At 46.9% G+C, this 14,114-nt stretch overlaps 3 protein-coding genes and 1 pseudogene across 3 annotated transcripts; 1 reads left to right on the top strand and 3 right to left on the bottom strand.

The window, feature by feature from the left end:
- Window positions 1-415: 415 nt before the first annotated feature.
- Window positions 416-2,145, top strand: LOC117854838 (uncharacterized). The gene has a single exon (XM_034737090.2). The coding sequence runs from the start codon at window positions 589-591 to the stop codon at window positions 1,501-1,503; it is 915 nt and encodes a 304-aa protein (XP_034592981.1). The 5' UTR covers window positions 416-588; the 3' UTR covers window positions 1,504-2,145.
- Window positions 2,146-3,140: 995 nt separating this feature from the next.
- On the bottom strand, window positions 3,141-5,800 carry LOC117854839 (replication protein A 14 kDa subunit). The gene is made up of 3 exons (XM_034737091.2): window positions 5,693-5,800; window positions 4,284-4,541; window positions 3,141-3,466 (listed from the first exon to the last, which is right to left on the bottom strand). Exons 2-3 carry the CDS (start codon window positions 4,537-4,539, stop codon window positions 3,402-3,404), a joined length of 321 nt encoding a protein of 106 aa, XP_034592982.1. The 5' UTR covers window positions 4,540-4,541; window positions 5,693-5,800; the 3' UTR covers window positions 3,141-3,401.
- A 1,017-nt stretch (window positions 5,801-6,817) lies between these two features.
- On the bottom strand, window positions 6,818-10,159 carry LOC117854837 (E3 ubiquitin-protein ligase RSL1-like; annotated as a pseudogene).
- Window positions 10,160-13,073: 2,914 nt separating this feature from the next.
- Window positions 13,074-14,114, bottom strand: LOC117854910 (uncharacterized). The gene is made up of 3 exons (XM_034737172.2): window positions 13,934-14,114; window positions 13,749-13,840; window positions 13,074-13,663 (listed from the first exon to the last, which is right to left on the bottom strand). Exons 1-3 carry the CDS (start codon window positions 14,019-14,021, stop codon window positions 13,301-13,303), a joined length of 543 nt encoding a protein of 180 aa, XP_034593063.1. The 5' UTR covers window positions 14,022-14,114; the 3' UTR covers window positions 13,074-13,300.

The following is a 14,114-nucleotide window of genomic DNA, read 5'->3' as shown; positions in this document are numbered from 1 at the left end:
TCTCCGTTCGATGAATTTTTTTTTCTTCAAATAATCCTGCGAGGAAATTCCTGCGCATTGTCCCGGTGCCACCGATTGCTCCCATTTAAACGTTGAGGAAACTACTAGCCGCGAGGAACTTCAGGATCCTGACACGAGGCAGCGTGCAGGAGCACACCATGCGCGCAATATTCTACACGTACATGTTGCAAATTTGACGAGTAATTTTAATTGCCAGCTGACGAAATTCGTGCCAGGCCGGACCCAAAACTGCATGCAAACTCCCTGGAGTCCAGGGGAAGTTAACGCGCGCGACCCACCAGGAGACCACGTCCCGGCACACGATCATCAAAGCAAACCATCCGCGCGGTTACACGTGGCCTCCCCTCCCTCCCTCCCTCCCTCCCCCACCCCATGCACCTCAACCCACTCGCCGCCTGCCCCGCCCCGCCCGCGCCTCCGCCTGCTTGGCTTCCGCTCTCCCTCCCTTGATCCCTTCCCTTCAAAACCCCGCACGCCTCCCCACCTGCTGCCTCTCTCTCTCTCTCTCTCTCTCTCTCCCTCCGTGACTAGTGACTCCCCGCTCCGCCCGTTGGCCTTCGCCCCGGAATGATGATGCAGGGCGACGCCGACGACGAGGCGGGACACTACTTCTTCTTCAGCGCGCCGGCGAGCCCCGTGCACTACATCCTCCGGTCCCCGCCCTCCTCCACCGCCGCCGCGGCCCACCACCTCGCCGCCGCCACCGCCGACGGCGACTGCTGCGCGGCCGGGGACGACTTCGAGTTCGCCGCGCGCGGCGCGGCGGGCACCGGCGGCGGCCTCGCGGGCGGCGGCGCGGCTATGAGCTCCGCCGAGGAGCTCTTCGTCGCCGGCCGCATCCGCGTCGGATGCCTCTCCCCGATCCGGCATGAGGAGGCGGCCGAGGGTCACGGCGGGGACTGCTGGGAGGAGGACGAGGAGGGTGGTGGCGGCGACGAGGCCGAGCGGAACGGGCGCTCGCCGCGGGCTCGACGCGCGAGGTCGGCCTCCCCGCCGCGGAGCCCGCGGGCGGCCGGGGGCGCGGAGCCGTCCGATCCCTTCGCCTCCTCTTCCTCCTCATCCTCGTCGTCTTCATCCTCATCGTCCTCGGGTAAGAACATTCGCCGGCGGATATCGCTGCGGGATCTGCTCAGCCGCACGGCCGGCGATTGTGCAGGGGCGGCGGATCAGGCACCTGCAGGCGCCACGAGCGCCGATATCAGCAGGCCGGGTTTCTGGCCGCCGTCCATCTGGCCGTCGCGGTCGTCCAAGAAGGCGCTGCTGCCCTGCCCGGCGCCTGCTCCGGCTCCGCCGCAGCCGGGCCGCCGGTCCACGTCGTCGGACCGGGCCGCGGCGCCGGCGGCCAAGAGAGCGCCGCCCGGCGGCAGTGCGCGGCGCACCACGTCGCTGCCGTACCGCCAGGGGCTCGTCCTCGGGTGCCTGGGCTTCGGGGCCCGGAGCTACGGGCTCGCCAAGTCCATGCATCCCCTCTCCTCCCGGTGAAAACAACGAGAAGGTGAAGAAGTGTGTTTAGGCCAAAAAGAAAAAGAAAAAAAAATCATGGCGTGTCGCATTTCACGGTGTTTTCAAGAAATTGCAAGGGTTCCATGAAAATGATTCGATTTCAAGTAGTTCTTATCCATGACAATGGGACCAAAAAAACAATTATGTAAAGTGAAATTTTGTTCTTTTCATGATATGCTATTGAGTATCAGTCTTCCATTTTAGAAGGGATTGTGTTGTCCATTGGTGATTCCTAAAAAATTCCATTTGTTCTTGTTTCGTTTGGATTGATGAAGCTTTAGTCTCTTCACTAATTGATTGGTCAGTAAGTGAGACGACCTACACAACAACTTGAGGATAAATTATGGTACAAATGCTTCTGCTGACACTTGCTCCACTATCTAATAGGCTAATACGTACTCATCCCACAAATGGCGACTAGAAGGGAGTTGGAAACACGGGAGGGAGGGATTGATAAACTTGTCACGGCGCAAAGACATCTGTAGCTTGGGTGCAATTCGGTGCATGATTGTTTCTAGAATCAATTAGACCAATTCCATTTGTGTAGTCTTTTTTGAAAAACTCCATTTGTGTAGTCTCGATAAATGAAGTGAAAGGCACGACCTGAACGTTGTTAAGCCACGTTATCGCCATCACCATTATTCTGCAAAGTTTACTGTTTATTTCTTTTGGGCATCAATGCAAAGTACTCTGTTGCAGAAGCAGAACTGGGTGGCGACAAATGCAGACTCCAGATGAAGCCATAGAGTACAAAAGGGACCTTTTTGTTCTTATGCCTCTTGAATTTGTTCTTGGTGCCATCAGGTGAAAGATGGGGTATCACAGTCACAGGATTACACTTTTTATAGGTAAGATGCCACCAATCCATTGTCACCAATCCATCCATGCCATCAATCTTTAACTGGATAGCTACATGCCACCAATCCATCCACTCTGTTAAGGCAGGCGGTTTTGATCCTAGTGTTGAAACTTCAAAGGATCTATTCATAGGAATCATTCAGTGTAGCTCAGTGGTCATCAGCAATGTTTACTTTGCTTCAATCCGAGGAAATCTGCACAGAGCGACAAATTGTGGGTGCATCACAACTAAGAATATGTGCCGAGAGATAACAGAACGATGTCACAGAATTGGCACCGGTTTAGTTATCTCAAACAGGGAGAATCCAAATAGCAAAAGCCTTCCACACCAAACTAGCTGACACTAGTAGCTACGGACCTCAGCAAAACAACACTCTTGAACTAAGAAACCACAACCCCAACAACCAAGCAAAGTTTTACCAGCATCATCATATATGCTGCCACCGAGTAACCATCATGTGTACTGGAGTATGTTTAGGGACACATTTGCAGAATCACTTGCATGAAAACTTAAATCACAAGCATTAAACCCAATAATTTGAAATGAAAACCCAATAATTGCATGCCTTGTCAAAACCACGAAAGTTCATAGCAGCTGAACCTGAAATGAAGAGTTTACCTGTCTGAATTAGGTGCTAGACCATAACTTCAGACCACAAAAATTTCAGATAAGGCGTGCAATTAGCACATTAGAATTATTTGCCCCTCTCATCAAGCTGCATGACCATTACAGCAACTGCTCAGGATCCAAATGCAAGTGACAGCAACATAAAGCTTAGATTTGCTTTGCTTAGAAGCAGGAATGAGCACAAGTTCTTCAACTACATGATAGAATTTGCTTGTCATCGTAGTCATAACACTGCTTAGGTTAATGCATACTAATAGGTGTCCAATACTGACTATAAGTAACAAAGTACTGGGGTGAATGCAGGAACATTTAGCCAGATCTTAAATCTAGCAATATCATCAGCTTCAAAAAAGCTTTAGTTGGCCAAAGGTCCTCCATACGATGATGACCTCTACAGGAACAGGTGCTTGAACTTGTCATTCGCGAGCTTGCACAGCCCATCAAATGCCTTGGCATCTGCCAGATAAACATGGTGATGAGATAAATGAGCATGGAATGTTGTGTAGAATAAAGCTGTCTAAGGGGCAGCATAAAGAGAGCATAAGTACAATAATTTATTTGCATCTGAAGTGCAGACCAAATACATCTATACAAACTTCACGCCATTAATGAGCTTCTTTTATTGTTCTTGGAGATAACATGATTAAATTTTCCCCCAACCAACATGGTTTTCATCCTCAAATACATTCTAAGATGATGGTTGACAGATTTAGCACCATTTTGGGGGATACGACTAACACCATTTAAAGGTAGCTAGAACACATGAAAAAAATAACAACAAAGATCCAACATTCCTTGTAACGACTTAAGTAAATTTTGCTCTAGGTCAAGAAACACCCAGAATCTAATTGTAAATCAAATTTCCATATACCCAATTATTAACAGCAGATTGAATAATTGAGGGGAAAAATCTTAATTTGCAATTGTGCAAACGCAAAATCACTCAGGCTGCTCTGATATTCTAAAATCAGATCAACTTCTGGATGGAAAATCAAATGTTTGCTCATCCTACACGGGAATAGCAAACCCAAACATTTAACAAGTTCAGGGAAAATGGGGACAGAGTACTTTTTCAGTTGCTCCTTATTGTTCATAGGGCACTCTAATGAATGAAAATAGGTAACTACATTCATGTTATGTCATGGAAAATATATGAGCTAACGAACTTGGATGTGGTAAAGTTTAAACCATGGCAGCAAGCAGAATATGCTAACAGTTCACAGTATTATGATCAAAGGGGCAAAGCGACCACCATAGGCATGTCAAATCTCACCAAAGTTGGGACCAAAATCTGTGCAAACTTCAGCACGGATGGTCTGGTTGTGCTCAGCAATTCCATAAACCTCCATGAAGTGCGATACAGGAATGTCCATGGCACTTTTGATAGTCAACTGATGCCCGTCAGTGGACTGCCCGAAAACCATTCCACCTTCGTTACGTTGGACTTGAACCACCGTGCGAACTCTTCGCCCAACAAACTTGTTCAGAATCTCTCCATTGACGATTGCTGCAGGGCTTGATGTGTCCATCTCTGCAAAAGTTAAGATTCAGAATTTCAGATCTGTCAATGTAATTTTTTAGGATTTTTTTTATAATTTTTGAGGAACTGTCAGTGTAATTTAGTACTATCATCTAGCAAACAGAGAAGCAAATCAATTATACATATCATCTAGTTGCTCTTGTCACATAAAACCATCATGTCAAAGATTGCAGTATCATGAACAACTTCTTGGAGAGGTTCTCTACAGCCAAACATGTATGGGATTCTTGGTGTTGTCACATTGGCCATAACACCACTAAGTCTCTGATGAAAGCATTGATGATGCGACTTGGAAGTGGGTTATAATATTCATGCACCCTTAGCACTGAGCTAAAACTTTTTTGTCCTTATGGATGTGCTCCAATAACATCTGTAATTGCTAAAGATTAACAAGAACAGCCTTCAGAATTTCTGCCAACATTATTAGTGTGAAACTCAAAGCAAGACATTTTGTACAACAACACATGCTTGTTCAAAAGCACACTAGTAGATGGTATAGGAAAAGCATGCAAGACGCCTTACGAGTAGTGAAAAAAACATATACAGTCTACAAGTATCTACAGTCAAACCGTTCACGGCTGAGATGGAACATTAGAACACTTTCTAAGGTAGTTTTTCCATACTCCGTATAAAGATCACGATTAAAAAAAATCCTCTACAAAAAAAATTATCAGTCTGGGAATTTCGATTTTAACAAGATGCCCACGTCGCACCCTGATGACCTAGCGCGCGCCGGTTGCTTCTTCTAACGCCCGACCCCTATACATGGCGATGCGGCAGCAACTAGTGGCTCTGGAATATAGGATCGCCATAAAAAAATCCCCAGAAACAAATTTCTCAGAATTTCAAGTTCCTGACAACGAGTGGGCGTCGAATCGTTGATGAACCTAGTGCCCGCTTGCCTCCGCCTCTTCCACAGCGATGGCAGCAGCAACCAGTAGGTCAGGACTGGACTCTCGCTCGGCCATGCCACCGGGACCGCGGGGCGAAGCTAAGGCCCGGCCATGGAGACAAAACCAGGGCAAAGATCCGAGCGCCTGAATTGATCGGGGCCCCGATCCCGCCCCCAAATCCGTTCTCCAAAACGACAGGTCGCAACCATTACCGGGGATCAAAAACGGAGGAAGAATGAGCGGCCTTACCTTCCTTAGGGCGGACGAACGGACGAAGCGACCTCCTCTCGCAGTGGGCGGCGGCGGCGGGGGCGGGGGCGGGGTGGGGGTAGGGCTTGGATCGAGCGGGAATATGGGCGAGGAAGGTGAGGGAGGCGGCGCCGGTGCGGGGTTTGGCAGAGTAAAATGTGGATATTACAGGAATGCCCCTGCCAAAATGTGGATGGCGCCAAAGGCACCGCAATTGCCGCGCACTACTGACCGTTTTGGCGCCAAAACCTCCTCCCTCCTCTTCCGAAGGGAGACGGCCAAATATAAATTCGTAACATGTTTTCGCACACTCAATCCTTATCAATTACTCTCTCTGTTTCAAATTGTAAATCATTCCAAAAATCTTGAAGAGTCAAAGTATCTCAAGTTTGATCAAATTTATATGATAATATAATAACATTTATGATGTCAACTAAGTATCATTAGATTCTTTATCAATTATATTTTTCATAGTATATCTATTTGATGTCATAAATCTTTATATTTTTCTCTATAATTTTGATCAAACTTGAGATGCTTTGACTCTCCAAGATTTTTGGAATGACTTATAATTTGGGACGGAGGGACTACTTGTCAACAAAGGTTAAACAAAAACTTCGGTTGATCAGTGACCGTGCGCACGCAAGTAGCACTAGTATTCTTTTAATAAAAAAATGAAATAAAAGGTTTGTTTACAACACAAGTACAGTAAGGACTAAGGAGTCGACCACATCAAAGATAGAGACTATAATCAGGAGAAAAATGTGCTATTAGATTTTGGGAGCACAAGCAGCCAGGAACATAATGAATTCAAAGACTTTGTATGTTCCTGAATGGGAACATAATGAATGGGAATATATCCTGTACCTCTCACCCCTGACCCAAACCTTGCTTTTGACATGAACTCAAACAATACAGACACTTTTAGCTCAAACTGGTTATGGAAAAGAGGGGAATCATCGGTAACAGACACTCTCTTCAGAGCCGTCTATCAAGGAAAATAAATAAATAAATTACAAGCAAGATGACCGATGCAAGTTCAGCTAAGTTGGGATCATGCCACCGTGTACTAGTCATTTCAAGCATATATAGGCTGCATTCTACTGTGCAACCAAAATTACAAAAGAAAGATCAGTAGATGATGGGATCGCCGTGGCCTCTTCAGTGTCAGTGGTACACACATAAGCAGCAACGGTAGTAACTTGGGCTCTCACTGGAGTCCAGTCATTACATAACATATACTACTAGTAGTTTCAAACGGTAAAGCATGCATGTCATCATCCCAATGTATTCTGCTCAGTCGACGCAACTAAAACCACCAGACATTATGGTAAAGGTCCTGCTCATCTACTGCATGCAACTAGTTGACTGCTTAAATATACTACTACGTGCAATTAACAACTCGACAGTTTCTACTACCTAAAACCCTGCAAGATGGGGTGGTGGTTGCGAGGACACCCTCCATCACCAAAAGGAAATTAATCAGAGCATCCTTCTCCAGCCTAGTTAACATATGCAATCATCTCCGAGTTCTGATGGTATTGCGTACGTCCCACAGCAAGCACGAGCAGGTTGCCTTCTTCTCCTTCCATTCTTTCCCACAAGTGTAGCAGAATTCGTAGCCGCACCTGAAACAAACAAGCAAATTTTTCAGAAGTTGAAGTCAACAGTAGACTTTGTAAAGCATATCAGTTCAGAAATCTTTCGGTGCCGACTAGACTACGGCAATTATGCATCAAGAGCAAAGAGAACGGGCCATACACGCAGGTCATGTGGTCGCAACCCTCTGCAAGCTCAATCATGTGCCTGCATTTGACACATTGGCGCCACAACCTCTGCTTTGCGAGGTTCTCTAACCTTGCATCTTCTGGACGAGCGTGGGGATACTGTCTCTTGTACTCATGGCAACTCATCCTGTCATGCCATGGGACCTTACAACTCATGCAGAAAGTGCCTCTGCATTTCACACTTCCTCAAGGTGGAAGCATCAGCAACTGTGTACTTTGAGCAGGATTCTTGCATTGGATGGATTACTTCACTCAAGGACATCAAGGCTGAACACTTGGGGTATGGACATAAATCTTTTGACTTGGAGCTATCTGTCCTTCCCTGACACGTTTGCACCATGATCTCCAACAGCGGTGGTGATAGGAATATCTTTGATCCCTCCGCACTTAGCTTTGTGGGGCAACCATCTTGTGGGCAAGCTGGGAGCATTCCATGGAGTAGCTTAACTTTCACATGCTCCTTCATGCATGGAAAGCAGAAGCGATGTGCACAACCTTCAACTGCATGAATCTTTGTAACGTCAGCATCTTCCAAGCAGATGGTGCGAGTCTCTTTTTTCTCCTTCTTGGCATTGGCAGCAAGAGCTTTGGCAATCTGAACAGCTATTGAATCTCTTGCTAATTTTACCACATAGCTGACTTGGCTAGGCTCAACAAGTGAGATTTCACATTGCACGAATTTCTTACGCACTGACAGAACCTGATTGATTATATCTGCTAGCTTCTTCCCTGATGGACGCCAAATCCCAAGCATCTGCAATTGGAAAGATATTAGGGAATGATCATAATAATTCATTATTATTTCTAGGAGAACACACAGGGAGATAGAAGAAGAGATTCAAGCATTGGAGGAGTTCAATTTACATGACATTCATGTATTCACAGACCACAGCTGATGCACAAGGAGAACAAACATGTAAATGCCCAACACCAAGAACGGCACTGAACTAGACACTAAACTGTGATATCGCCCTTCAAGGTCCAATTTTTTGTTGAAAAAAGGAATAATGAAACTCCAAATCATCATAAAGTTGTCTAGCTGCAGATGCAACATTTTAGTCTTGAACTACATCGAAGTGTTTGTCGGTACCAAGTACTCCGAGATGATCTGTTCAAGAAAATACATTGCATTTTCGACACTAGACAGTCTCCAATAAACAACTTTGATCATCAATAGATCATCAATATCAGCACTCTACTATTATGTGTTCCTAAACTATGTGTTAAAAAAACAGAGTTTTGTCACCAATAACAACTTTACTTATGATATTTACATTAGTGAAGGTACTAGATTTCAAAAGTAGTTATCATAAAAATGGAGAAAATGAAAAACTATCCAAGTTCGAAGACGCCAGTCAACCACCTCCAAGTCTCAATTCATGTCGAATATCCCCACTAAAACACTGATTGCGCCCTAATTGGCTAATGTGGCTCAAGCTTGGCATCCAACATGGTCCTTATGCTATCTCCAGGAACGATAAAGAAGCTCGACCCACTTGTTCCTATTTCTTGTTTGTGCCAACCCAAAAGGATAGGCTAAAAAAGAGACCAAGAATTTGAAGCAAAGGAAATAGCCAAACAAAGTGGATTAGGCTCTATCTAGACCGCATCTGAGCACACCAAGATACCAGATTTGAACCAAGTGAGCTAAAGTCTAATTAAGTTGAGGTATGTGACCTCCCAGATGTTGTTCTGTATAAATCACGATACTGTATTCCACTCCTATTTGCTAAAGTTCAGATACAATTCACAAAACTAACAGCCACTTTAACAGCGAATATCCTAAACATATGGAAGCAACATCGCCAAATACAGCAGCTACTCGACATCAGTTCAATCAGAGCATCTCTTTTGAGTATTGACCATTGGGCTGGTTGTGTGCGGTGGCCGGGAATTTATCCATTTTCTAAAAAAAAAATCTTTGCTTTGGGCAACTCGGGAACGATGACATACATGGTTATGCAGCATCGTGTGATCGGTGATGACTTTGACGCTGCGGATGTCCAGCTCCAGCGCCGCGGGAGGCCCTCCAGCAGCGCCATCGCCTCCAGCGTCTCGCCGTCGCCCACAAACACCTCCTCCACCGGCTTGTGTGTCCTGAGCACAACGTTCCCCTGCGGCCCGCACACGGCCACTGCCAGCACCGCCAGGCCGGGGTCCCGGTCCCTCGCCCCACCGCCTCGCTGCTCGCCATGCCCTTGAAGAAGACGCGGAAGAGCGGGCGGGACGAGGACGAGGACGTGGTTAGGTCCAGGGGGCGCTCGAAGTAGTCGCCGTCGCGGGCCCAGCGGTCCTCCGGTACGGCGGCGAGCTCGCGCACGAAGAGGGCGTCGTGCGCGGCGATACGGGCGGAGGCTGCAGCTCGGGAGTGGGCGGCGCGGCAGGCCAGGGCGTCGCGGCGGTCCTGCTCGGCGAGCGCGAGGTCGGCGGCCTGCAGCGCGAGGGCGTAGGCGGCGTCCGAGGAGGGCTCGGGGAGCGTGGGGGCGGCTTGCGTCCAGGAGGATGAGGCGGCATTGGAAGAGGAAACTGAGGGATGGAGGCGGAGGGAGGCCTGGATGGCCTCGGCGAGCTGGAGCTGGAAGGCATGGTCGAGGTCGCAGGCGGAAATCGCGGCGGCGGAGGCGAGGGCAGCCTGCTCGCGCAGCGCGGCGAGGTCGTCGACGTCGCCGGCGGCCGTCATCGGAATTCGGTATGGGGAGTGGGGACGGAAAGGCGAGGCTTTTGTGTTTCCGGGAAGGGAACCACCGCCGCCGCTGTTGCCAAATTTCTGCTCACCGAGCAGAGCTGGAGCAGGAGCTGAAAGGCTGGGCTGGGCAAGCCTGGGTTGGGCTTGGGCCCTTATGCTCTAAGAAAACCACTGTGAGATGGAAATGAGGTCCATTTGACCTCCTCAACGATCGTTAAAGTCTGATTTTTTACCCCATAAAAAAACAGTTCTCGTGCTTCCTCAAATTTTACAACAACAAAATTTCCCCATCGGTAAGGTTTAATGATGGATTTAGCCTAAGCGGCGCCACATTGCCTGTTTTATGTGGCCCCACGTCAGTCGTATGATGGTAAATAAGACCGACGATAGTTCAAGGGCAAATTAGTTTTAGAATTTGGATGTGATATTAAAATATGCACAGTTTAGAAATTTACTATCAAACTTTTATCCTTTTGGTAGTGTCCGGCTCCAACTTCTTCAGCGGTTTCTGTTAGAGTCCTACTAGAAGCCAAAAGCGACTCCACGTGTGGAGTACTAGAGGAGCCAAAACCATTTTCTACTAAGAAGGCGAAGCTTAAAAAAATAGCTCCTCTGGCTCCTCCATATTTTAGAACGAGTCAAAGCCCTACCGCAGGGAACCTTTCTTGGTGCACTTTAATTATTGTATCATGGATAGCTCTTATCTAACACATCCGATCCTTATGCCATATCAAACGTGTGCTTGGTTTAACCGGTAGTTCTAATGCTGGAGGTAGAGAATTTCAATTACGTGTTCATGTTTTTTTGGATTGGTTGTTCGAGACATGTAATCCACTGGCATGAGTGGCGCGCTACGCCGCGCCAGTATGCAATGATGATGCCATCTTTTATTTTTGTTCGTGCTTAAGCCGGCACTAACAAATTCAATATATTTTTGAAGGCTCATAGATAAGATGGGATATTCAGGCAAAAGCACACTGCACGATACTGGAGATATCACTTGATATGTTCAGTAGTAAGTATCATACAAATCGCTGCCATCTGCGCTATGTTATTTTAGGAAGGCAGCCAAAGCTTCAAAGAGGTTGTACCCAAGGAACCTAAACCCTGGAAACAGAAAAGGAGGGAAAGAATGAATGAATGACAGCTGATTTGGTTTTCAGTAATAACAAAATGCAATAAGTGCACTGGAATATTTTTTAACCTCACTAATGCAGGCAAAGGAAGAAACATTGAAGGGAGCAAAGAAGTATCCCAGTTGATAAATTATTCAGTAATAAAAAGAACTCTATTAATAATTCAAAGGTAGAAAACTACTTTTTTTAATGCTGCATGGAAGGTAATCGGTAAATCACATATAAAATACTGAACAGCCAGCGGTACAAAATATATAATCAAATTTACAGGTGCAATTTTAGGCTTCGGCCTACTGACAGTAATGTTACCCTAGTTAGTTATTATTAAAAGGTAAGCTAATGTTTTCTTCATGAAATGAGTTAGTAAATGGTTGGCACATTATCTCCATGGTAAAAACCAAGAGAAACAATGTGCAAGAAATGACAGTACATAACACGGTCCATCTATATGATCGGGTCATCGTAGAGCCGGTAAATATGGTCAGCTGGACAAATAAAGATATGCCAGAAAAATATAATATGTATAGAAAGAGCCTTAGATAGCTTTCAAATCTAGAAAGAGTTTAGGAAAACGATGTATTTAGTTCTATGGAACTCTGAGCCCATCTGAAGAACTTGCTGGATTGGTAGGATGATAGTTGTATTCAGGGCTTAAGGCAGCTAATCAGTCTAAAATGAAAGGAAGTTATAAAACATATACTAATATACTTGTGCATCCTCAAAACGGGAAGTGCAGAAGTTGAAGATTTAGCATCAGCATGGAGTGAATCGAGGTAACCTGTTTTCATGCTTTGACAATATGTTTCTTTTTGTTGGTAACTGTAACAAAGTTGATGTGTACACTATGGAGCATTCAGTTATCTTGATGCATTTTGGCTTTTCTTAGCAAGAATAGGTTCACTGATGGAATCAGAACAACTTGGTGTCATAGTTTCTCATAGGACATCTCTGGTAAAGAATGGAATGAAGATTCATCAATGTGCCCCTTTGTGAGGAAAGAATCAAGATCTTGGAAGATCAAAGCGTGGTTAAAATCAACTATATCGTGGTGTTGCTTTATGTACAGCACTTTGCTAACCTCTCCTTGCCGCTAAACCTGTAAACCTAAGTTGTGCAGGTCAAAGATGGATAAAATCAACTATATGCAGAATACTTCATAAAGCAGATCAGAACACTGAAATCTGTAAATAGCATGTCAACAGGAGCCTAATTTATCATGGTACTAATGGTAATGGATCACGGTTCTCATGTCTCCTTCACGATCCAACTCAGCCCTATCTATTTTTAGTTCAAAACCCTATAATATTACGACCCGATCCTTAAATTTGCTAGGTTAACTTAGAGGACCCTTTTATCACCCCTATGTTCGTTTGGACATATATAGCAGCTACCTGCAGCTTGGAGCGGAAGCTGCAACCAAGCTATTGGGCATGAATTGCAAGCTAGTGGGCTGCAAATTACCAAAATGGTTGTAGGTGACCAATCAAATCTTACAGCGCTATAGATATACTAGATACTAGGTGATCCTACTGAATTTGAAGGAGATTGCCGCCCATCACTAAATTATGTAACCAGTACATCTATTTCCTCGAATTGGTCTCGGTGCTGATCTGCGTGTGGTTGACATCAAACTATGTGAAACGCAAAGACTCCCAGATGATGCTAAGTACGACTAGTTCCGATAAAAGTTTGCTACAGAAAGCTCCCAACAAAAATAAGAGTAACTAGAATAAGAATTATCAGGAGGGTGTTAAACACATGGAGCAGAGAACAATAGAGAACTTCGGTTCGTGACTTTTCATACAAGTACTAGCATTTGCAGACTTTGGGCCTTGGCGCCTTGCAGTAGCAGCAGTTCTTCTCGTTCTGCTACAAATCGATCGAGTTCTCGATTGACAGGTCTCCTATCTCGATGCATCAACTCCCATACCCTAGGACTACTCTATACTTGATGATCTGACCAACTGACAAACTACATGCGCTTCGTTGATACGATCGATCACGCCCAGGCGAGGATCCCGGCGGCCGCGCCCAGCAGCAGCGGCGGCGCCAGGCTGCCGACGACCTTGGCCCCGCGTCCGTAGAAGTATCCGTCGCCGCCGCCCCCTCCGAGGCGGCTCAGCACGCCGAAGTCGCCGCGGAGTCCCGAGTGGCCGCAGCCGCGGTCGAGCGCGGCGCGGACGTCGGCGGCGGTGGCGCCGTTGTAGAAGCGGAAGTTGCTCATGACGCCGTCGACGCAGCGGAGCACGAGCTCCGTCTCCGCCAGGCAGGGCCCGCCGCAGAAGGCGTCGGCCGACCCCGGCGGCACGTCCAGCGCGCCCTGCGGGCCCAGCCGGAACGACCCCTGGCACCCGCTGTAGATCTGCAACAGCGTCGTCGCATCGATCATTCTTCAGACGCATGCACGCACACACGCCATGATAGTGAAATGATGATGATGCACTCACGTAGCGGTCGTTGAAGCAGACGAGGGCTCTCCCGACTATGTCGACGGCGTCTCTCTTCTGGCCATGGAGGGTGGCTGCTGCTACTGCTCCATCTGCATGAATGAGCAATAATCAAGAAGTGAGGCCATATCGAGGAAAACAAACAGATCGAGAAGAGAGCAGGAGTAGTGAAGTAATACTGGTACCTGATGTGCAGGAAGTAGGGATCAGCAAGCAGTAGGAGACGCACGCCAACAGGAACCAGCACAGCTGCCGGCTGGGAACGGACGCCATGGGAGGCTCCTGACAAGCTCCCGATCGATGCAAGCTCTCGACCGATGTCGAGGGCCCGGCGGCGAGGGGAATGGAGTAGTGTGTGGCCAGCGT

The sequence above is a fragment of the Setaria viridis genome, chromosome 5, assembly GCF_005286985.2.
Source record: "Setaria viridis chromosome 5, Setaria_viridis_v4.0, whole genome shotgun sequence".
Lineage (NCBI taxonomy): Eukaryota > Viridiplantae > Streptophyta > Magnoliopsida > Poales > Poaceae > Setaria > Setaria viridis.
This window is presented reverse-complemented; position numbering and strand designations above follow the sequence as displayed.

Coding starts and splice junctions, on each gene's coding strand:
- LOC117854838 (XM_034737090.2), top strand. CDS start 589: ATGATGATGCAGGGCGACGCCGACGACGAGGCGGGACACTACTTCTTC.
- LOC117854910 (XM_034737172.2), bottom strand. CDS start 14,021: ATGGCGTCCGTTCCCAGCCGGCAGCTGTGCTGGTTCCTGTTGGCGTGC. Junction 13,841..13,933: donor CCCTACTTCCTGCACATCAG/GTACCAGTATTA, acceptor TCATTCATGCAG/ATGGAGCAGTAGCAGCAGCC. Junction 13,664..13,748: donor TCTGCTTCAACGACCGCTAC/GTGAGTGCATCA, acceptor ACGCTGTTGCAG/ATCTACAGCGGGTGCCAGGG.
- LOC117854839 (XM_034737091.2), bottom strand. CDS start 4,539: ATGGACACATCAAGCCCTGCAGCAATCGTCAATGGAGAGATTCTGAAC. Junction 3,467..4,283: donor AGATTTTGGTCCCAACTTTG/GTGAGATTTGAC, acceptor TTTATCTGGCAG/ATGCCAAGGCATTTGATGGG.